At 38.9% G+C, this 24,838-nt stretch overlaps 3 protein-coding genes across 3 annotated transcripts; 2 read left to right on the top strand and 1 right to left on the bottom strand.

The window, feature by feature from the left end:
- The first annotated feature begins 57 nt into the window (after positions 1-57).
- LOC116306106 (stabilizer of axonemal microtubules 1) lies at positions 58-21,050 on the top strand. Its single transcript, XM_031716152.1, has 2 exons — positions 58-217; positions 18,706-21,050. The coding sequence occupies exons 1-2, from the start codon at positions 180-182 to the stop codon at positions 20,096-20,098; spliced, it is 1,431 nt and encodes a 476-aa protein (XP_031572012.1). The 5' UTR covers positions 58-179; the 3' UTR covers positions 20,099-21,050.
- Positions 5,136-8,208, top strand: LOC148913923 (uncharacterized). The gene has a single exon (XM_089037139.1). The coding sequence runs from the start codon at positions 5,247-5,249 to the stop codon at positions 8,139-8,141; it is 2,895 nt and encodes a 964-aa protein (XP_088893265.1). The 5' UTR covers positions 5,136-5,246; the 3' UTR covers positions 8,142-8,208.
- Positions 8,204-11,122, bottom strand: LOC148913922 (uncharacterized). Its single transcript, XM_089037143.1, has one exon. The coding sequence runs from the start codon at positions 11,011-11,013 to the stop codon at positions 9,445-9,447; it is 1,569 nt and encodes a 522-aa protein (XP_088893269.1). The 5' UTR covers positions 11,014-11,122; the 3' UTR covers positions 8,204-9,444.
- Positions 21,051-24,838: the final 3,788 nt, after the last annotated feature.

Raw genomic sequence — 24,838 nt, 5'->3', positions numbered from 1 at the left:
GCCCACCAGCGGTATCTTCTAGAACTCAGACAGAATAATAGTTCATATATTACACCGTTGCTACGGCAACGTCACACAACATTCATGCTGGTAGCATCTCTCGGCGGTACACAAGCAAATTCCTCCAAACTCCAGAGTTTCCATCGATGAAGCAGTTGTAATCCAGAGAAAACACGGCCATGACAAAGAAGTGTATCTGCCAGATCTGTACTTGTGGGTAAGTCCATTTAGTTGATGCTCACTTCTTCAGCGTTACTTATCGACTCTTACAAGCCGTCTGCTTGAAATCACCTCATATCTCGAACAGATGGAAAAAATATGTATATTTTCACTGTGTTCTTGAAGTTTTTTTCTTGCTAGAGAATAGAATCCCTAATATATAACCTTTAGGAATATTTAGATTTATTGGGGGCTTTAGGTTTTGATTGAAGTAAATAGTTTTGGTAATTTAAGTGATATTAGACGTGATGGTTTCAATAACAAATAACACTGAACTGACTCGAAAGAAAAGCCATTTTACAACGGAAGCCACTCAATTGCTATCCATTATTTTTCATCTAAACATCTGAGAGTTATCTGTGGGGTAGAGAGCTCTCTACAAATTAAAAATAAAAATATTTGATCCACAAATTAGACGAGTTTCAAATATTCTACTTCGTGACCCCGTTGCTAATGGTAACACATTATCAACTTACTGTTAATCTAGGGTATATCGGCTTGGAACACCGCTTTTGACGTCTCAATACCGACCTACAATCTCTAAGGATTTATTCAAGAGACTTTAGTTTCAATACTAAATTTTATGGAGTGATTTTATTGTCGAAAATAAGAAACCTTCTTGAAGCACCTCAGTCATACACAATGTCGTTGTGCCGTGAGTTGCTAACCATCGCTTCCGGACAATTTGACTTTTATTGACGCCTGATTTAGGTTATCTTGATGGTTCTAACGTTCTAACCGAATACAACAAAATGGAACTCTAGTTGTTTTTTCTGAATTCGAAAGTCAAAGATATATTTGAAATCTTTTGGAGTTCCCGATTTTTTTTTGGTGACTCACAGTCGCATGGAATAATTACGTATTTCATTTTGAATGAACATTTCGAAGGAAATCTATTATGAGTTGTTTATTTTAGATAATTTATTAGCAATACGAGCACCTGCAAAGGTGGGCAGCTTTAATTACAAAATCCGAAGACGTTTTAGTAAACTAAAATAAGACATAAGTAACGAAAAAGGAAAACCAATCTAAGCTCTCCAAATTAGAAAAAAAAAAAAAAAAAAAAAAAAAATTAAAGAACTGTCACTTTCAAAGATACAAAATTTAAATTTTGATTATTTTAAGGATTTTAATATCATCATCATCATCATTATTATTATTATTATATATTTGTTATAATAATAATAATATTAATAATAATAATGATAATAATAATAATTTAGTAAATATGTCAATTATTCCTTATACCTTTTCCATTGAGCTTATGCAAGATAAGACCAAATAAAGCATTGGAAGCAAAGAAATACTATATTTTTTTGCCTAGTTTTAATTTTCATAGAAGAGCGCCAAATATTACTTACCCCTCCCCCTCTTGCGCATCGATTGTGTGCCGGTCTTTCACATCACTACAATAGAAATCCGTCTTTCAAAACATTATGAGACAAAATTAAGCAATTGAACCTCAAAATTCTTTTTTGTCAATTCGTTTCATACTGTCAGAATACCTTACTCGTCTCTAATCGTCAATTTTTTGTCTTTATAATGCCTTTACCATGAGAAAGATAAGACCAAATTAAGCATTTCAAGTACAATTCTTTTTTTCCTGTAATGCAGGACAGCCCGTTTCATATCACAGATAAGCGATAGCTTTAATCTTTCTTCTCATCTGATTTCCTTTTACTGGGTTATCAAGAGCGAATTACTGAAGCCTCGTGTATTTATACTCCAAAACTCCAAAACAATTTCTTATATAAAAAAATTAAATAATGTACAACACTAATAAACTTGTAACCCTAAACTAAAACTACTATTTACAAATAATATAAATAATATATAAATATATAATAATATAAACAATATCTTGTTAAATTTTCTGGGTCTTTTCCTTAGTTTATTTGAAATAACTTGATCGTTCCCTTAGTTGCGGTAAAAGAAAAGAAAAGAAAAGAAGAAAAAAAAATATATATATATACACACTTTTTACGAAGGTTGACGCTGATTTTTTTGAACAAAAACTACTTTATTGCCTTCAAAATACATAATTGTTTTTGTTGAAACGGAAAGTCTTGTGAGATTTTTTTTAATTATCAAAGAGAATCTAGTAGCTAGTCTAGTCAGGTCATAGAATCAAGGCGTAGAGCTTATGGTATTTAGTGAATTAGTTACAGTATTGCAAGAAAAAATGATAACGTCTAATCCTCATGAACTCTGCATTATTTGTCGGTAAATTTCAGAAAGTAGCTTCCCTTAGAATACAAAGAACGCTTTATCTAAAAAAAACATCAGTTTCTTACCTTCTTGCTTTTGGTACTTCCACGCTGTTGTAAGTCCCTTCCAAGGCGAGTTTTTTGGCGGGTTTTCGTGTCCTCTTACCAGACTTGCTCCAGCAGAATGACCGTCCCGGGCCTCTTAGACACGAGTGTCGGATTCTATCTACGGCTAAACGAAGTCTTGCGGATACCAAAGCCCTCAACTTTATCTACAATTAAGAAAACAAGGCCAAAGGTCTTATATTGGAATTCTAGCACATATACAATATTAATTAAGATTTTTTAACACCTTTATTAACTACGTAAAAGGGAAGTGGCGCGCAAGCCTGCAAAATGTTGCAAAATGCACCATGCAATTCCAGTCTTTTCTATTTACAACAACTTTTGAGCAACATGTCTTCTGAAACCATCTAATGGTAATGTTTCATGCATTTTTTGGATAGTTTTGAGAAGCTGTTAAGTTTTGTCAGAGGAACATAAATATCCCCCCCCCCCCCCCCCAAATTGTGACGCTCTTTTACATGTAAGCTCTGAAGGTCGATATTGCACAATGGTCTTTTGTTTCGTGTTTATTTGAAGTTGTAGATAAAATCGGGACCGTTCTAACGAGTATTTTAATGAGACTTGACCCAATTCTGGGTCAAATAAAAACAGTTTACTAGAATGCCAGTAAAATAGTTCTGATAACGAAAAACAAAGTATCTTGGATTGCAGAGCAATTGTATATATCAAAAACGGTTACTCGTCCTTGGACTCTTTTCTTTGTCTTCTCAAACAGACTTAAACTTATAGACTTAAATTGGGTTCAGACTTAAACCTGCTTCTTGATATTGGCGATTTGGGCAGTAAGAGGGTGCAGAAATCAGAGAAAGATGTTTCTGAACATCCATATTAAAAGGCTCTCTACTAAGCCTCTTTAAGAAATATTTATAGAAGACCGCCTCCCAGAAATTCTCCTACGCGAAGCCGCTGTTAGGGAAGCAGAAATAAAGCGGATTTTCCTAAAAGATTTGTTGGATTTGCTTGACTTGGTTCATTAGAGCATCCCTGTCTGCTTGCATTAGCCTGATCCGATAAGAACTGAGTCACATTTAGAAATCGATCCTTGTAAGGATTAGTTAGAGGACACATTGGTATTTGAACACACTGTGGGAAAAATCATTACGCTATAGACGGCTAGACCTTATCGATACTCCTACACCAAGGTGAGAAGGGGAAATGCATGCAGCACTTGTAGGAGAGAGGGACAGGCAAACGAAGAAGAAATGAAACACTCAACTCAAGTGAGCCTATGATAATTCGTGCGTTTAGAATCCTTTGTCTAAGGTTTCTTAACTTTTTGGTAATCAAATTTGGCGGTAGGGGAGTTGCTACACTCACACCCCTTCCCCATCATCCATGCCCGTGAAATGCTGCGCAGACAGCACATTATTGTCAGTTTTTCTACTAGACCGGATGAGGATAGGGGGTAGCTTTAGGGGAGACAAACGAGCAGATAAAGTCTAGTTTTAACATACAGTGAATATTGTTAGTCTACCAAGAGCAGTGTTATCCGGCAGCCCTTGTCAAGATTATAGTGATAGCTGAATCGTATGGTACTGATCTTACGCTGATCTCAGTTTGTAGTTGTCTTTTATAACGTTGAAAGTTTTGAATTCAAATCTGGACATCTCCTTGAAGTCGGCTAGTCTAGGTCGTCTCACTGAACTATCTGTCCAATGCCTGGACTATGTCAATTGACCCGAGTCTAGAAATTCATTTTCTCGTAATGTTAGCTATTTGTGGCTGATAACTGGCTTTTTCAGCTATGCTAAATTCTTAGTATGGAATTCGTTTTGGTTCTTGGGAGTGTTTCCATTTAACGAACATCTGTACACCAAAGCTTTAAGAGTGTTCATTATTTTTGTGCAAAATTGAGAAGTCATGGGAAAACACTTCCATAGATATGCATTGCACCAACAGTTCTATACTTTAACGCATTATCACACTGCTTTAACACAGCCTCCTTATGGGTCGGGAAGAGTCATTTGCTGATAATTGGCGGTGAAATGGATCTCGTCATGATGTGGAACATATGTTCTCTCGACCTCGACAAAACGGACAATTTCTCTACGATGAGATTCAATCATATCACCGACCAGCTTCTATGATAAGGATTCCTAGATAGCTCGACATTCCTCTTAATTAAAATCAATCATTTTGCTTTTCGTTATTTCTCAGAGCGGTGCAGCAAAGGCTCTCCATGCACCCTCGCTCCTAGGGACTTCGGTATTTAAGCTACTTCAGTCAAGTGCTGAGATAACATTTATGTTGACAAGAAGACTAAGAGCGCTGTGTATAGAGTTCACTATATATTCGTATTAAAGAAAGAGAGTATTACAAAACCCACTACAAGGCTCTTTATATCAGCTAATCCGATCACTTAGAAGCAGAAAGAACTGTTTTTCGCTATTCTTGATTATGTTTTAAGTCGGCTTAACTTCAACACTTGGTAGACCGTATGCGCATGCGTAACGATTAGATAGGGCAAGTGTGTTTCTTGAAACTCTAAAACGGTTCCATATAATTTATCCAATCACGACGATCCAAGAGAACAATACGGAACCACTAAAGTACCATCCTTAGCGTAATGACAAGCCCTATTCTCGGTTTTCACTTTACGTCATAGGGTATCGTATTTCCGGTCGTCGGCCATATTGGTGTACAGACGGCTAATTTGCATATGTCAAATTGCAATGTTTTGGCTTAGGTTTTAGTATGTTTGAAAGTTGTAGCGAGGAATCTGACGAATCTGCTCAAGAAATATTAGAAAAACCCGATGAAAAATATTGCCCTCTTGTTCCTCTGTTATCGGAATACTCTAAAAAGCTAGAAAGTCGTGTAAAACGTCGTTATGTAGAGAAAATTTCAGTGATTGGTATCGACCCGGCTACGCTGTGGAATGCGAAGTTGGATCCGGAATGTTTACCTCCTATCGAAGCTACGGATCTATTATCCTATTTGGTTTTGGATACCAGCTTTTATACAGCTAAGCAGTTCAAAGCCTTTAAGAGTTTGGAAGCGTATAATCAGATGGTTTCTGGATTTATCACCAGCGTACAAGGGAAGGTTATCGCGGGAAAGTACGTGGTCTTAGCAAAGGTGCGACATTCCCAGCGTATGAATGACCCTCCGATCCCCATTTGGATTATTTCAAGTGAAGAAGGAACTGTTATTTCGGCCCACTGCATGGGATGTAAGGCAGGTTTAGCGGAAACGTGTTCCCATGTTGCAAGCGTGCTTTTTTATATCGAAGCATGGACAAGAATCAACGGAAAACTAGCATGTACCCAAGTCAAATGCACGTGGCTTTTGCCGACCTACGTGAATGAAGTTCCCTACGCTAGAGCTCGGGATATCAATTTTAAATCATCTAAGAAGCTAAAAGCTGAGTTGGACTTTAAGATAGTTGCCTGTGTGGGGGAGAAACAGTCAGAATCCAGCGCTCAAGCAAGGCCTTGCAAAACATCGAACGTTTTAAGACCACCAAATGAGGATGAAATGAACGCTCAGCTGGAAAAGTTGAATGGTTTGAATGCAAAACCAGTCATCCTAAGTCTATTTAAACCTTATTGTGATAGATTTATATCAAGAAGCCAACATGTTGCTACAATACCAGATTTATATGACCCTGGTTACCTCAACCTCAGCTATCCAGACCTGCTAAAAAAATGTTTCGAAGTCAACTTAAACCTTGATGATAGAGCACTACATGCCATTGAAGCAGACACAAGAAAGCAATCCAAGGGTAACCTCTTCTACCGACATCGGGCTGGCCGCATTGGTGCTTCAGTCAGTTGGTCTGTGGCACACAGTAATGCGACGCAGCCTTCACAGTCTTTGATAAAGTCTCTCTGCTACCCCCACTTGTTTAAAGTCACCTCGAAAGCTGTTACCCATGGCAAGAAACATGAGGCATCTGCTGTTGAGGCATATGTTTCTCTTATGAAGCAGACTCACAAAGACTTTCAAGTTGGGTATTGTGGAATTATTGTGGATAAAGAACATCCCTGGTTGCATGCCACTCCTGACTTCATGCCTTCTTGTTCCTGTTGTGGTGATGGTTGTGGGGAGGTTAAATGTCCCTATGGAATTGAAAATGGTGATTTTAATTCCTACATTTCAAAGAAGACCTCCTGTCTTGAAAAGGTAAATGGTCAATTCAGGATGAAGAGAAACCACCAGTACTATTTCCAAGTCCAGCAGCAGCTGAATATAACTAAGATGAAGTACTGTGACTTTGTTGTCTTTGCCTTCAATGCTAGTAATCAACCAGTGTTTTATCATGAAAGGATATATCCTGATTACATCCTGTGGGAATCACTACAACCAAAGCTGACCAAGTTTTGGAGGATTTGCATTCTCCCAGAAGTTTTGGGTCGATGGTACACAAGAAAATGCCACATGCCAAGTCTAACACAAGTTTCAGTAGTTTGCAATGACATTTCTATTTGTTATTGCAGAAAAGCTACTGAAGAGGAAACCATCACCTGCTCCAACCCCAAGTGCCCTTTTATAAAGTTTCATTCGTCATGTCTGGGAATAAGTGATCAAGTCCCGAGGATTTGGTATTGTCCTACCTGTCGTCTGCTGCCAGAATTCAAAAGAAGTGCAAAAACCAGGAATGCAGCAGAGCAGGATACATGTAACAAAGCACTCAGCCTGGATAGCATCTGCATTTGTAAGTCCAAGCCAAGATTAGATCAAAGGCTTCTTGAATGTCACAGTAAAGACTGTCAAAATGGAAAATTCTTTCATTTAGACTGCCTTAATTATAAAAGGATGCCAAACAACAGCAAGAGTACATGGATTTGCAACAACTGCAAAGGAAAGCCCCACAAAGAAAATAAACCTAAAGCATCCCATGCCACCACCACACCACAAGTTGAATGTAATGGTTCTACATCAACTTCTTCCAAACAATCTACCACTTGTACTTCTTTGAGTCCACAAGATCTTACTTGCAGTGATGATGATAACAGTGTTTATGATCTATCTGACATCATTGATGATGACCTATTTGATGATCCATCTGACAGTGATGATGCTGTAGAGATAACTAATGTTACTCAGGGAAACACTGATAAGACAGCCTCTTTGGGAAATTTAACCCAGGCTGACTATGATACCATTGAATCCCCAACTGGATGGCTAGACTGCACCATCATTCAACAAGCCCACATTGTCCTGAAACAGGTAAATTCAATGATTGATGGTTTTCAAAGAACCACCTTGGGACCAGTAAGGAACTTTGATGTGTTATCAAGCGAATTTGTGCAAATTCTTCATACAGGAAATCAGCATTGGGTATGTACGAGTTCTGTAGGCTGTTTACCTGGCATAGTAAACTTGTATGACAGTTTATTTCATGACGTCATTGTAGATGAAGTAGAACAACAAGTGAAAGATTTAATGGCAGACAAATTTGTAAGAATAGATATTGTACCAGTCCAGCAACAAAGAAACGGCAGTGATTGTGGTGTTTTCTCTGTCGCATTTGCGACATGTATTGTGCATGGTCTCAACCCTGGTACAGCCAAATTTGATATACCACAAATGCGGCCACATTTATCAAGATGTTTAAAAACTGGAGTGATCACCCCATTTCCATAGAGTTGTACAGCTTTTATAAACTGGTATAAATTTTACATTTAAAATAATATTAACCAGAAGTGTAATAGTGTATACAAGTTTATTATTATCAAAATATAATGGAAGAGTATCCTACCACTAGGATCTAAAGGAGTATTCAAATTTTTTCTAGAGGGGAGAATATGAGGATTTTGAGGGGGGGGTACCATTTTTCCCATAAATGATTTTTTGGGAGGGGGTAACAAAAATTTCCCCAGGAATAAAATAACTTTACCTTGATTGATTGACATCTTTTGAAGGGAAAAATAAAAAATTCATAAAACACCCTCTAGATAAAATATGAACACTCCCTAAGGGTGATCAAGTCATCACCTAAAAATGCTTAAAATATAATAACATGTTATTGTTTATTTTAGTTGAGATATAAGATTATTTATTATTCACTCAATGATAATTATTATGCAATGGTGTGATTAATAATTGGAAACTGTAAAATCTTATGAAAATTTTATTAGCAATCAGCCGAGTCATTTTTCAACCTGTGATAAGCTTATTAGTCAGCCACCATCAATGGTGGAATGGTTCAATGTAACATTCTTATTACTGAGTGCATTCCTGATGATGGACACTTAGCTTGAAATCAATTTATTCAAGATCGAAGGAAGAACTCAGCATTGCTAATATCACATCAAGAATCAATGAAACAATTGCTATTTCATATTTAAAATTTTTTAAAATGAAACTATTTTATTAGCATTTGACTGAAAATGCTGTCAGGAAGTACATCAGAACTACAATAATGAAGGAGAAAGTAGAAAAAAATGCAGTTTGTAAGTAAACCATGTAGAGAGAAACTGAAATGAAAACTCTGCTGAAATCTACAAATGGAGGCTGTACATAACCATTTAATTTGAATTTTGATTTAAAAACTGCAAGTCCCTGTAATAATCCATTTATAATAGATACAGCATAGCCCCCTCCACTGTGGGTAATATCAAATAATTATGTCTTGTTATTTTTATGAATTGTTTCTGTCAGCAGTGCAGGCACTAAAAGGGGGACAATTTTTAAGAGTAAAAAGAAAACAATGCATTCTCAATAATTGTGGAATGTAGGTTTGTGGAAGTGCCTTAAGCTTGGATCTTTTTTTTAATTAAAACATATTTTTGTCAGGATTAACTCCAAGAGCATGATGCTCATCATTGAAGGGAGTCTATGACAAAAATTGAATGCATTTTTTTTTTTTATATATAAATTCTGATTGCTCATCACTGCCTGAGTGACCCCAACTAGCTTCATTCCACATGAAAATAACTGAAATTGCCTAGTCAAATGGTACTATAGCAGGGCATAAATTAACCAGAGCAGAGCAAACCTTTATGATTCGATCGAGTGCTGGAATTCTATCTTCAGTAGGTCCATGAGGATTGCTCATTAAAAAATCAGTTGACAGTGTTCCCTGTAACATTGTATACTTGCTGCGCAAAAGACCAATGACTCTTTCCACATGGATGCGAACATTGGCAATTCCCCTTGTGGTTTCAACATCAACAGGGTCAAGCTGCTCTTTGCCTTTGGTGAAAGCTGGAATTACCAATTTTGCCCTCCTGAATGCCACACTCTCATGTATCGTGAAGCCCCGATCAGCCATCACCATGTCACCAGGAACCAACTTGCTCAAAATCCCACAGTTCTCTGTCAAAAACTTATCTGAGGTTCTACCACCCCATGCCTCAGAAACAAATGAAATTGTGCCTTGTGGAGTTATTCCAATCAAGACTTTGATGGTGTTGTGATGTTTGTAGGAGCTAAATGTTTGTGCTCTAGCAAGTAAATTTGTAGGTTTCTCGATAAAAATCTCGAAACAGTCAATTATTACGGTCGTTTTAGTTCCAAAGCTGAACTTAAAACATTGTGGCATTGATCGTATCAAGCTTTCACGGTCTGGCCAGTGGATAAATGGAGATAATCGTATGTCCATAGTTGTCAACCAAGAATGAAATGTTCTAGATACTGTGGGCACTGAGATGTTGAACCTATAAGCAAGGTCTTGATATGGTACATCCAATCTTAACTTTATCAAGACCATTACATATTCTTGAAAAGGACTAAGGGTTTGGGAGCGACGGGAGGCAAACGGTGACACGAGTTCAAACACAAAGTTCAGGATTTCATAAGAGGGAAGGCCAGTATAAAATAGTACTTTATCATCGCTATTTCTAAAATAATCTTCGTTAAAATCGGTGACTTTCTCGTTTGACTTAAATAAATAATCAAACTCGTCTGTCTGTGAAGAGGCATCATAAGACTTAATCTTAGGCGTACGTGCCAACCCTTCGGTCTGAGTGCTCATCTCGGCAAAGCTTTTGACCTCAGTCTGCGATGATTTTTCGTTTTCATCAATGTTTTGTTCCGCGAACGACACATCAATTTCTTCTGTTGTCGAAGATGCAAAAGCGATATTAGAGACTTGAGTCCCTTCATCATTCAACCGAAGTCTTTTCTCTTCGATCGTCCCTTTCGCGTCTTCAAGCTTCTTCTTTCTTCTAGCTTTGGCTCTCTCTGCTCGTTCCTGGACTACTTTCCCCTTGTCTTTGTTGTTAGTTTTCGTGTGCCCAAGGTTGAGTGTAGGCACCCAATCAGCATTATATTTATCCCACGGTTTTGCTGGACGTCCGGAGATAAAATGACGGCTACAAACACGGTCGTTTTTAAGGATTTGTTCCGTCAAGTCATCTCTGCTTATAGCCGCGATCCACTTCGTTCGACGCTTTATTGAAAGCTCTTCTGCCTCTTCACCGTGATTTCTATCAATTACTGGCACTCTGAAGAAGGAAACATCTTTATCTCGACCACTTCTTAAGTGGCAATCCACAAATAAGCACAGAACCATCTTAACTATTATTATTATTATTAACTTTACTTCATACTACGAGCACTTCAAGTGTTTGTTTGTACACCACTATGGCGGATAGCAACGGTTGTCAAGGATTTGGTCACGTGAGTGAAAACCGAGAATAGCATCGTGATTAACTATTCTCGACCTTGATGATTAAAACGTGGCAACATTTGTTTAGTTTTAACGCTAGGTATCATTTGTTTTTACCTTATACAACAATTCACTCTTTAGACTTTACGGAGAATATCAAAGAAAGTTAAAGCTCACTAGCCCTCACCATTCCTACTCCCCGCAGCCGTTCTAAGTGTCGTCACACAACGCTCCCTCCCCACTGAACGGGTTAGTGGGAGGGAGCGTTGCGTGACGATACTAAGAACGCGCTACGGGGGACCCTATACTATTCCGGTTTTATCATATATCAAGTATGAAGTGGAGGGTTTGGGTCATCCGCGAAAAAGAAAACATGTGGAAGAGCTATGTAGAAACATTTCTATGTTGGCAAGGGGCCCTAAAATTTCTTAATGATCGAGCAGCAAAATCTCATCTACCCCTCCCCTCCCCTAACACCACCACCGTGTAATACCCATAAAAATGTGCTGTCCTCAACTACGTTAAACTAAAGTATTAATACAGTACATTATTAGGGAAGTTACGAGGGGGAAGGGCTGGGCCTTCAGAGGTGAGGTTCACCAATAAAATGTAAAAGCTGTTTTCTTGCTGACTCAATAGGAAGGTCATGGATTTCTTACTGAATGAAAAGAGAAGGGCTACAACCATTTTCAAAAAGTTTACTTCGAATCCACCCAGCCCTACCCCCAATAAAAACCGAAGTCATGAACCAAGAAGACATCTCTGATCATTCCGACAGAAAGCATATGTTAAAACAAGAAGTCGGAGATGGTACAGATACAATATCATGACATTACACTGCCGCCATAAGATAAACTCGTGTCACTGATTTCGAGTGGTTTTTTGTATCATTCACTTGACATGACTCGGAATCATCTTTCTTTCTCAAGATACGGATTGTAATGAATTTCCGTAGATTCTGTTTAATGTTGTTTTTTTTTGTACCCCATTCACGGAAAACGCCGAAGACATTCATCAACAAGGATAATTCAAAAATCTGTGAAACTTTGTAGTTAAAGTTGACCATCAATATGTTCTTTAAAAAACAGTATTGTCATATGAAATCATGATTACTACAAAACGATGCTAGTAGTTAGTTTTGATAAAAGTTTATCGGCGTGAATCTTTTCTAAATGAAAGACGAGAAGAACTGTGCACGTTAATATGTGTGCCATGTGTTTGTTATACGACCGTTAAAATAAATTATGACCTTCTAGAATTCGATGTCTGTTAGTTTTAATTAAAATTAATCAGCCTAAGGGCTGCTTAGCAAATAACTTAAACAAATAGCCGAGTGAATAGAAAATGTACTCAGACTAAATGCTATCAACTTGTCTCAGTTTTTGGACCTTTGTGTAAATGGCGATTGAAGGTGATGCCCGAATGGACTCGACTAATGTTTGTGTGGTCTGTTGATTTCTATTTTATTACTGACATGCTGAAACCATCATTAATACGAGTCAGTAATGTACTTAGTAGCTGAGATACTGATCTGTTTTGTACTCCAGCAATAATATAAATTATATATATATATATATTCGATCGCTGACTCTTTTGTTTTAAGGAAAGTATAATCAGGTATAGCCTATGGTAGAACAATCCTTAAACACTAAAACTTGATCTTTGTTTCTAAACTCTGAATTTTAAGATATATTTTTCATTTTGGAAAATTAGGAATTGTGAAGGTTGGATTGAATTGGATGAAACGGATCGCAAAAAAATGTCGAATTTTCATTTTTTGAAAGAGTCTGGATATGCGTAGTGCATAGAAAAAACATACCCAACCTCTAAAATCTGATTTGTGCTTCTTAATTTTGATTTTTGAGAGTTTTTATATTTTGGAAAATCAGGAACCGTGCATGCTTGGATTGGACTGGACTACGGATTATCGGAACGAAAACGTTATTTTACACCGTTTTCGTCGCTTTTATCCAAGAAATTTTGTTCTAATATTCACGACTAGTAATTTTAGGCTGAAATTTTGTGAAAAAGGAAGATTTTTTTCATAGTTCTGAAAAACATTATATTGGCCCTTGGATCTTGAAAGAAAATGCTTCTTGTTTGGTCACCTAGGTACCAACCTTTAAGACCTTCAGTACTTTTGGTACTTGTGTTACCAAGGTCTATCGAGTGTGATGAAGACAACGTTTTTCAAGGTTTTACGGTTTCCACATGTAGTTAAAGAATGTCGTTGACAGTCAAACACTTTCATCCAGTAAGAAGAGACAACTAGCTAATATATTACTTTATATATTGATGATATAACTAATTTACTTATTTCTGCCTTACATTCAAATCTGTAATGAAGAGACATAAGAGACATCCTTAGTTACGGCAGCCGAATCATAAACCCACAATCTAAAAGTTCTCTTAAGGTTTCATTCTGGCTACTTCTTTACGGGTACCCTGTGTGTATACTAAGCAAGAAGACGGGAGAGCCCACGTAGAAGAAATACAATAAATCAAACCTAAAACAATAGATAGAAAAACAATTGATTATCTGAATACATTAACTGAGTGCTATGTAGGTTCTCCCAAATGACATATACCCATACAGAGCGCCACTCAGTTGCGTCTAAAAATCTTTGGCAATAAAAATACATATAATAAAAATTAAATGCATGGTTAAAGGTTCCCTGTCCGTGCACGCCTAACTAGACCTCCACGATGGAGAAGGCGCGACGGAAGGAATGATAGGGTGTACTGACCACACCCATTTTGCCAAAGGCATTATTTTAAATATCGACCATTTCGCTTTCATCAGTTATTCAGCACACGTTCTGCGACAGTCTCAACATAGCTTTAACATTATCCATTCATGGTTGTAAGGAGTATGTCACCGAGACGATCGATATGTTTCAGCTGTACCAGCTTTGCTTTATTAAGAAAATCTTTAAAATCTTATCTATAAAATGATGATAAAATAATGCGTCTCTGAGACCTGTTTACAGGAAGATAGGGAGGGTAGCCTTTGGCTGTTGTTACTGCATGTCATGTCATTAAATATTTTTTCTCATAATGTAGCCTGTCTTTATAGTCTTTAAAAGGAGAGTGCGGTGCTATAAATCTTGTTTTTATCATAAATGTTTTTCTATCAATTCGTTTCGTTTTAGCTTTTGATTCTTACAATATATGACACGAATGGATCTTTCTGATTAGACACGGACCATCTAAAATTATCGTGCATTAGATTATTATAATATATGATTAAACAACCTTCGTTTACTTTTGAGCTGTATCATCCTTACAACTAAAAAAGCTTAAGTGCATGGTCTCTTATTAATTTTTTCTTACTAAATATTTATACACAAAAGAATGACCTTAAAAGAAAACCGAAACAATTGTCAACAGTGTCATAAAGAAATTTCCGTTAATCACAATTGTACAATAATGTTTATATCAGCGTGGCTTCTGCGAGGTATTATGGTCTATAAACTTCAACGGGGATTCGCACGAAACAAAAAAGTAGGATATTAACTAAGTCTTTCTCTCTCTAGACTCTGTACTTACCTCAGATTCGTCCTCCAAATCCTCGTGTCTTTTTTGACCTTGTTTTCACCCCAGACTTGTCTCTCTAAGTTATGAACACGAATGACATGAGTTGAACTTGTATTGAATCTTCTCTGTCGTCTTGTCTGATGGCTCCTAAATTGAAAACGTATATCAAATTAGAATAATTTGTTTAGTAACCAGTCAATAGATTGAACTGACCTGTTTAAAACTCTAAAACAAACTGTCGAAAAAAATCGAGTGTCTTGTAAGTCTGAGACGAATTCCCTAAGGGAAAATATCAAATCTGAGTTCAACAGCCTGCCTGCCTTCTCTTGCTCTTGTAGGAGTCACTTTTACTCAAACGTTAATTTCCGTCATTAAATTATAGGTGTCTGGGCTGGTCAATTATAGCACACTGGACGTCATCAGGGAAAACAATTTCATTTTTTAAATCATTGAAATAATAATAATATAAAGATAGTAGAGAATCATGCGAAGGATTCTAAACGGGCCAGTCTTTTTCATGATGAGAGTTTTATCGGCCGTGATGAGATTTAGTTTTCGTTTTGGCTTAAAAGTTTAATTGTCGCAAAATATTATTTTCGTTGCCCAATGTCAACAATATTCTTACGTAATTCCTATAGGGCAAACGTATATAAATAAACAAATTGATCGAAAAGCTGTTTTCGTGTTTTTGACATCCGAATTCATAACACGATCTCCTAGATACTTCACTCGAATCCGAATTGAAAGACTTTTGATTTGAATAAGCTTTGATGGTGTTTTATACACTGCGAGTCCTATAGAAGTTGAGCAGTTTTTTTTGAGGGCTTTGGGTAATTATTTCCAATATCCTGATACTAATTAAAATCAAATCAAAAATTAAGAAATTTGTGCGATGGCTTTTTAACTTCAATTTTCACAGGAATGATGATTAAGACTAATGATTTATTCTGGTTGTTTATAGAAAGGCTTTAGAGGAACATGGTCATTTCTAATTTGAATTAAGATCATATCAAGAATCAATGAATTTTTGTGGTGTGAATGTTTTTGGATTGAAAGTGAAAAGGAGTGGTTGTAAGGGCGTCAGATAAGTGCCATCTTAATCGTACAAACAAAATACCTTTTGGATATTGTTATATCAATCTAAGGATTTCTTTATAATGCAAATGGCTCTGGAGTGCTTTTGGGCGTGGTCAACTGCACCTTTGAATGTAAGTGCAGTGTTTGGCTTACTGAACTTATGAGAGAGTATTTCTTTCGGTGGCAGCTGATTACATCTTTAAAATCTAAGGATTTATTTCCAAGTCATTTTTGGTGTGAATGCAGAATGACCATATTGCTAAGGACAATTAATGTTTGCAGAAGACACCAAAAAGATTTTTAAACTCTAGTAGTGTTTCCCACCTGCATCTAAAATTGGTCTACTGAGAAGAATGTCGTTTATATTATATATTGGCCCTAGAGTTTTGCCCCCTCCCCCCTCCCACACATAAACTCTAGTAGTGTTTCCCACCTGCATCTAAAATTGGTCTACTGAGAAGAATGTCGTTTATTAGAGCGGAAGCATATTATGATATTATATATTGGCCCTAGAGTTTTGCCCCCCCCCCCCCCTCCCACACACACGCACACCCTTGCTACTAATCTAATAACAAGAAGCCTACCAAGGGCTGGCGTGAAGATAAAGCGGCATTTTACTAAGGGACATAACTTGCTCTTGATCCATGCTAACTTTGATAAACCAAAACAACTATCATAAATCATTACAACAATTTCATGAATAGATATATCGTGTTCTTAACAGCCCCCACAATGGGATTTAAGGTTATCGTAACCACAACCTCAGTTGCCATGACAACGAAAATTAACGAACGTGATCTTTTCCCTCTTGAGTGGATCATCAAATGTATAATTATAGTGAAAGATTCGTATGCAATATCAAATGCATCCTACGCACAAGAATACACTTGAAATATATAAATATCAATGGTCATAGTTCATTGATCATTATTTTGATGTAACAGGTATTATCCTAGCCCAAGCTCACGCAAACTGACCTCTGGCAACCGATTTCACACGTTTAAATCATAAAAAACTAATCTTGGCTTGACTTTTACATTGTTTTTTGAAGTTCTTGGCTGCTGTATCTAGAACTAGAAGTGCCTAAGAAAATGCACAAATTTGCGCAAATTAGTAAGTTTAGTAAATTGTAGACCCACAAAACTTTCAATTATTTGTACAATTTTGCTCGTTAACTTTCACGGATATATGGTATGCACTCTAAAGTAGCCAAGGTATTATTGCACTGTAACGTTAGCTGTATAACGTTGAATTACAGTACAGTATTAACACTGAAGACTCTTTGTTTAGCCTTAAATGTTGGCCTCATTGACGTCTTTCACAGACCAGAACTAACGGAACTCTTGTGCCCCCTTTTAACCTTTTTCTCTTTATAGGATCGATTTTGTTGTTATTAACAGTTCAAATAGGATTGATTTTTAAAGTCGACACAGATGTAACATCATCTTCTTAACTCTTACACTCTTTGTAGTTATTAACAACTCAAAGAGGATTGATTTGTGAAGTCTAAACAGATGTGGCATCATCTCTTTTTCGTTTCATAGGTCTTGCCGAGTCCGAACAGATGTGGCATCAACATCTTTATCTAATAAGATCACTGATATCAAGAAAATTGATATAACTGAGAATCTTGCCCTAAATTATCGCTAAAATCATTAAAGAATTCAGTCATCAGATTTGACCAAGCCGCGTTTCCCAGAAGCATTTTAGCGGTCTTTTTGAAGAAGGAAAACATGTACAAAAATCAAAAATTTTTGCGCAAAATTTCCACTTTACAAAAGATCACTTATAGCATAGAATCATTTTCGTGTAGTTATTTTGCGTCATTCCCTTCTTAACGAAAAAGAAATTCACTTTCTAGCAACAAGCTTTCTGTATGTAATATTAATCCACTGCAGTACCAAGGACCAGACATTGCTGTCTTGTTTTAAGCTATCTACAGTATTCATTTTAAGGCTTTTCCGGATATCTTAAGGTGGGCTTGAGCACCCTTAAGGGATTTGGCGGGTAGTGAACCGACTAGACGTTTGGGAGTGCAAAAACTATATATGTTTAATAATCTGAGGTCATGCCACTCAACAAAAATGCTAAAAAGCTGATCTCATAAATACCTAATGTTATTAAGCTTTTCAAAACAATGGAAGTACTATACTTCTCATATGCGTGTATTCAGCCTTTAATGACATGGGTGCTAACATGACCATCCGCATCCTGTTATCACTATGTTTTTCTATTAGCTGCTACGTCTAGACATATAGACCGTATTTGCTCCAATAAAGAGCGACAAAGACTTCAGTAGAGACTTTCATTTAATTCAATAAACTGTAGTAGACTGGTATGTTTACATTTCTTATTAGTGAAATATTTAAAGGATTTTTTCATTTATATGTTTCCCGTTATGTATACTAATGATCTGTTGAGAGGATATTAAATCTCGTTTCCGATGAAGCTAATTAATTGGCTAAATGAAAAGATATATGATTGCTTCAGTTTTATTTTAGTGTTTTTAAAGAATCAATCCATCTGTATATCCGTTTTGTAGTAAATGTTTTGGCACTTGCGAGACGTTTGATTTCAATAAAGCACCTTTGTATTAATAGAAAATGAATTGCATGAGAGGCGATGAGTTTAGCACTATATTCTAAGCATTCCACACTTCATTCATACTTCACATGTTGATTTTGATGAAAGAGGAAAACCGGAGATTCTTTGCAACGAGATGATTTGAGGGTTTTCAGGCTCGTTATCGCCTGTACTGATGTGGCACGCAAGAAACAGGCTTTGTCGTGACTACCCACGACCGTCTACAACATGTAAACATCACGCCCGACATCTCGCTTCAGTTCATTCTGACAAATGCTGAAGACCCCATAAAAACTTAAAGTCTTTCTATCGAGAGGCGTCAGAAAAACGCCTCGCAGATGATTTATTAACACTAGTCGAAATAAATGTCTATCTAATGTACCTTTATGTTTTACTTAGACGCCATCGCTGTCCTCACGAATCTTCCAACCCCAACAGAGTCATTAACAAAAAACAAGAAGAGAAATGTTCTGTAACTGAGTACACTGGCAACTACTTGTCTACAAGCCCACGACGTGGTCCATTTAACCGACCAAGGGACCTTATACATTATGATGGTCCTCTCGAACAAAGGACCTCTCATAAAATGGACTTTGGGACCTATGATGTACGGCCCCCTATGAAAAAGGAAACGGAAAAATATGTCCCCAATCCAAACAAGTTTGACACTGTGTCTGAGAATAAGGACCACTACAAAGGCTCTAGGGGTGTCCCTGCAAGGATGCCTCCTTATCTTAAAGGTCTTACTATGAGATTACCATCTGCAAGGGTAGAATATAAATCAACTTCACATGGCGATTATAAAACTTGGAGGCCTGAACCTTTAGAGAGGATGGGGCGGAGTAATACATATATGCCTCCTTCGGAGCCTTTCAAAGAAACTTCAATCCACAGACAGGATTATCATCGGTTCAACCAGCCGCCAAGGCCAACTGCCAGGCAACCGGATAAGATCAAAATAGAAGGCGCACAGGAAACAAAAACTACCAGCTTGGCTCATTTTACGCCCAAAGATATACCACCAAAAATGGAACCAAAAAAAGAAGAGTACAACCCCCCTGAGGCACCATTTGACAGTACCTCCATCTTCAAGGCAGACTTCAAAGATCTCCGTCACGCACCCAAAGCTAAAATGTGTCGTCCAGTCAGCGATTTATTCGCCACTGATCAAATGATGGCAAGTGTTACGACCAAAGACTCCGATTACAAGGCTTGGGAAGTGAAGATACCGAAACAGAAGTCTCCAGAGCTGTACAAAAAGCCCGATGGAGAGGTAGAATGTCGTACCACACACATGGACTATGGGAACTTTGGACGCAAAGCCTTGCCAGCCAAAAACGCACGTCCAAGAACCAAGCTGAAGTTTGGTCGTGAAGATGTCCTAGATGACACAACGAATTATGGGCTGAGCTTTAGATGGGCTGCACAACCCAAAACTCTCTCGAAAGGTCCGGGTGTTAGTAACGACATATTCCCTACTGGCAACCGAGGTTTTAATGATACCTCGGAGTTTCTAGACCAGTACAAAAGGTTCAATGTTGTTCCTTCCAAGATGTACAAAGATAACAGTAGGCTCTTCAAAACCAATGATCCATTATCAAGGAGCACGGTCTATAACGGTGAATATGATTGGCCAAAAGTTACGTGCCCTTCTGATAAACTTATGACTGGTAGTCTTAAGTTTGATCATGAGACAGAGACTGGACATCGAGTGTTCGAGATTCCTGCGATTGATGTAAATGGGTCTTTTAATCTTACCACAAACAAAGATAGATCCTTAGTCATGAGCTGAATGCAGTTGAAAATGGTTATAATTATGGCAGCGTAGGAGACTATCTACAAGCTAGATAGATGGACTTTACTTTTTCAGAAGTGCGTCAATTGCTTCATAGATGACAGACGATCTCACAATAAAATGCTTTTGTTTAGTCAGAAAAAGCCTTGAGCCTAAAAAAAGCTATCAGATCAGTTGATGTCCAGTTTTTCAGTCCGCGGTAACGTTTTTCAGATTCCGATATCAAATAGCTTATCGTAATAAAGCGACCCGATCTACGACAAGGTTGGAATCATCCCAAATCAATGTAAATAGATAATATATTATTTGCGCAAGTAGGCATCGTTGTGTTGCGCATTTTATGGAATGCAAAGAATATATAAAGGAAAATATATCTTCACTAGACAATGACACAAATTTCAATGTCAGTCCAGTAAAATAGTTTCTCGCCTATAAAAAGCTTTGTTTTCGAAGTGGACCTCTTTGGATTGAGTGTAATGTTTTACCATTTTACCACGTCATTCCTTGAGTATTGTTTCTTTCTTTACTGGTAACCTTGAGACAACGATTTTTTATGATGTAGTTAGATTGAAGAATCTTTCTCAAGTGATGGGTACATGGTTAGAAATAGTAAAACGTTACTAAGGTTACGTACTAACCAGAGGTCCATTAAAAAGATAATATAATACGAGAATTTCATTCAAGCTCTAAATAAAAACACACTTTTTTACTAAAATGTATATGAATAGCTGTTATTACAGTTGCGCCCGCAATGAGGCCGATACGAAGATGGTTATCTCATTTGCATCTGACTTGCATGCATCCATAATAACTGCCATTGGAAATCATTTTCGTAATTTAAAAAAATTGCACTATAAAACAAATTTAAAGGTTGTTAACCCCGTGTAACGCACATCACAGAAAAAAGTTGATATTAAAAAAGATTCATATAATAAAATTCTAAAACATTGTCCAGTTTGTATTCCATGTTATTATGCTTATCGTTCTTGGATTTTTCTTGTACATTTTCTCGTACCTCATACAATAAGAGCCTCCTCGTGTATGAAACTCTTCTCAGTGCGTATGCTTCATTAACATGCTTCATCAGACAACAAACGTTAAAAACTTTAATGATGACGTTGCAAAAACATTTTTTTGCTTAATATTAATTTCATCAAAGGTAGCATAGCAGCAGTGATTTAGCAGCAGTAAGGGGGACTCGCGATCACCATTCGGAATCGCCCGGGAATTACCCGTGTTTCTGCACTAGCGTCCCCCGCGGGAATTACCCGTGTCCCGTTATATGTTGCGCGAAGATTTCCTTACTGCTGCTATGTTTGCGAAGGTTAAAATATTTGTGTCGCAAACGGAGGATAAAATATTCCTTAGATATAGATGGACACCATCAAAAGCATTAGTAACAAGACTGTGCGCCGACTGCGAACTCAGGTGCTGGACCGCTTAGACGCCGACTTTGCCTTCACAACGTTTATGGAGGGAGATACAGATGAGACGATGAGCGAGGAAAGAGCAGAAAGGATAATTGACTTAATGCCCGAAGGTAATTACCGCCTGGAGTTGACGTTTATAAAGTATTTAGACGGCGAGTGGATAATAGAAAAAGACAGGAATCCAATACGGGCGTCTGGCAGGAAGGACCTGTTCGTTTTAAACAAGGACACGCGTCCTGGGGCGCTGGTGGGCATCGACATGTTGTTCTACGAAGTTGCTTACCCGGTCACCGTGGTTATTTACGGTGCGTATGAAATTAAGAACCCGGACGTTAAGAAGCTCTAACCAATGCGGCATCCGGGTAACTGCGTGGGTAAGTTAGTTAGAGAGTTCTTCGAGGATTCCTCTAGGGGAGGTAAGCTTACGTTGAAGAGAAGAGAAGCCATCAGGAAATGGGAGCATGCTACTCGTAGGGCAGGAGCCACCATTGAAAACATCAAGAAGTTAGAGGTTGCTTTAGAAAGGCGCATACACGTGAAAGACATCACCGACGGCTTCATTTACTCCGGGACGCACAAGTATGGGGGCCGGGGTGCGCCTATCGTAATTTACCAGCATAACGCACATGCGTGGAGGGAGTTAAGGTTCCCCAAAAGGAAGGAGACGCGCGTTTACAAGGAGTCGCCGCTTGCAGAACTAATGCACGAGAATTCTATTTGGTTAATGGATGCGGAGGGAAGTCAATTTATGACCCAAGACGGCACCTTGTATCGTCCTGAAGTGGAACAGCTGCGCATTCAAAGCGCCTGTGAGACTTTAGGAGAAGACTTCTCCGACGAAGTGCTTAGCAGTCGCAGTTTGGACTTCTTAGCCGCAAAGAAAAGAAACGGGTGAAAATCCACACCGGAGGAGTTCAAAGATATAGCTAAAGCTTGTGTAGAACACGGTCACGGTGGTCTTTGGAATATGGAGTACGATGAAGACGAATACGTGTCGCTGGATATGAAACATTGTTACCCCGCAAGCTTCAAAGGCCTAGGAGATTGTAAGGAATATTACGACCGTTACGGACATCCAGATTCACAGTTCTTTCGTGTTGCGTTGGATGGTCACTACGACGCCCCAGCAACGGGGTTTGTACGGTTGACCAGCTGGAAATTTACAAAAGACTTACATCCAATAATCTATGCGTGGTACGGAAAGCACCTGCAGGAGAAAGAATGGATACCGGTGCCCCTATTGAAGTTCTTTGAAGAGCGTAAACTTTTAAAATACACAGCACATGAAGCCATACTTTGTAACAGCGCCTTTACGCAGTGGTTACCGGAGCATAACCCCACAGCGCGCGTGGTCATAGGTAAATTCACGCAGGGCGCAAAAGAAGGTGAAAAACATATGCAGCGGCGCCTGATAACGGACGAAGGCGAGCTAAGCTTCCTCATCAAGCGCGCGCATGACAAAGGAACGATGGTGTCTGTAGAGAAATGGGACTACATTGTCGACGATAAGCTGCACGAATGGAATGCGCTGTGTTATTACCAGGACCATCGACCGCAGTATTACCATCTGCGTGCCAGCATGCTCGCATATGCGCACATTAACCTATTAGCGATGCTCCTGCGGTTTGACAAAGAAGATATCCCCCGCGTAGCCACGGATTCCTTATACGTAAAGCCTAGCGTGTTGGAAAAGATGAAGGAATTCTACACTGCCGATGAACTCGCAGAAAGTGGCCAATGGCGCGTTAAAGATGAGGAGATAAGGTCTTGGAGAGGCCGCGTAGAATATCACGGCGAGCACACCCAGGGCGCCGTAGCGCCGACGGAAGAGCCTCTACCTTCAGTTGCCGACCCCATTTCTTACCAACGCTTCTCTTACCTCTACGGTACGGGAGGCAGCGGTAAGACGACGCGTGTGTTAGAACTCTTTCCGGCCTTAAAAGTGCTAACGCCAACGCACCGTTTGGAAAGAGAACTCTGCGAAATGGGTTACGACGCGCAGACCTACCACAGCTTCTTTCGTTGGAATGGCCAAAAGTGGGTACCAGAAGCCATCCACGACATACCTCCGGTGATACTTTGGGATGAGATTTGCACCGTTCCTTTGGAAATCCTGCAGGAGTTCGTAGACTTCCTCCGCGGAAAGTGCCAAGTAATATTCGCCGGAGATCCCTGCCAGCCTCCTCCAATAGCCGGAGAGATGCCCCACGAATGGCTAAATGGGGTTCGTAGACCATGCGGAGGAAATTAACACCGACTACCGCAGCAAGGATCAAATAAGAAACCTGAAAGAGGAATTAAGGGGCCTTAGTGACGCCGAGCAATGCAAAACACTGCGCAAACGCGTACGAGCGAAGAAATACGAGGACTTCCTTTACACATGGCATCCCAAAGATCTGGTGCTAAGTAGTAAGCGCGCAGCACAGTCTCGCATACAGAAAGACCTCTTCAAAATACACCAAGAGCGCTTTCCTACGCATCCCGTACCCGTTTGTTATAAACCCCACGACACCCGCATGCAAAAAAGAGACGTCTGGGTACCTGGTACCGACATCCAACTGCAAAATGCGGTAACGCATGATAAAGCCTGGGTACCCATAGAAAAGGTGGAAAAAATAACCTCCCATCCAGACTGGCGCTTGGGTTATTGCATGACAGTCCATAGTGCGCAGGGGCTTACCATAAGAGAAACCTTATGGATCATAGACCAGCGGCTGTGTTGGAGCAACCTTATCTACACTGCCGTAAGCCGCGTGGAGTATGCCAAACAGTTAAGAAGAGCCTGGGGTCCGCAACTGCGTTACGACCGCACCCCAGAAGACGTAGCTAAGGAGAACATTGCTAAGAAACTCCTTCGCTACAAGCGGCACGACGAAGAAAAAAATATGACGTTCGACCTATGCGTGGACGACGTCTATAAGAAAGGGGCAAGGTGTGCCAAGTGTAACATACCACTACTATGGAGGTTTGACCCAAATGACGATCAGCAGTTCTCCGTGGATCGTATAAATAACAGGCGCGGGCATTGCAGAGGTAACGTAAGACTGACATGCCTAGAGTGCAATCGGGCGCGCGGAGCAGCACTACTCTGAGTCTTTGGGGACTATGAGCAGCTCTTCCTTGACAAATCCACGACTTGGGCCATCTAGGTAATACAACACGGGTTGCCCTTCCTTGGTGACGGACTTTGAAATCTCATACGTTTCCAGGGACCAGTTAGGATCCGTGGCTCTCTTACTGCCACCTTCGAGTTCCCCCGGCTGATAGAGGTATCTGACCACTATGTCGCGGGGGAGCTTTTTTTCCT

This window comes from Actinia tenebrosa, unplaced genomic scaffold (assembly GCF_029948245.1).
Source record: "Actinia tenebrosa isolate PJP-AT-01 unplaced genomic scaffold, QUT_ActTen_1.0 PGA_scaffold0__85_contigs__length_37466705, whole genome shotgun sequence".
NCBI lineage: Eukaryota > Metazoa > Cnidaria > Anthozoa > Actiniaria > Actiniidae > Actinia > Actinia tenebrosa.
The sequence above is the reverse complement of the archived record's forward strand: the minus strand, read 5'-3'. Positions and strand labels throughout refer to the sequence as shown.

What these genes read in the sequence shown, in the direction of transcription:
- LOC116306106 (XM_031716152.1), top strand. Translation starts at nt 180, where the DNA reads ATGACAAAGAAGTGTATCTGCCAGATCTGTACTTGTGG. An exon ending in TGCCAGATCTGTACTTGTGG is followed by an intron (nt 218 to 18,705) that starts GTAAGTCCATTT and finishes TGTTTTACTTAG; the next exon opens with ACGCCATCGCTGTCCTCACG.
- LOC148913923 (XM_089037139.1), top strand. Translation starts at nt 5,247, where the DNA reads ATGTTTGAAAGTTGTAGCGAGGAATCTGACGAATCTGCTCAAGAAATA.
- LOC148913922 (XM_089037143.1), bottom strand. Translation starts at nt 11,013, where the DNA reads ATGGTTCTGTGCTTATTTGTGGATTGCCACTTAAGAAGTGGTCGAGAT.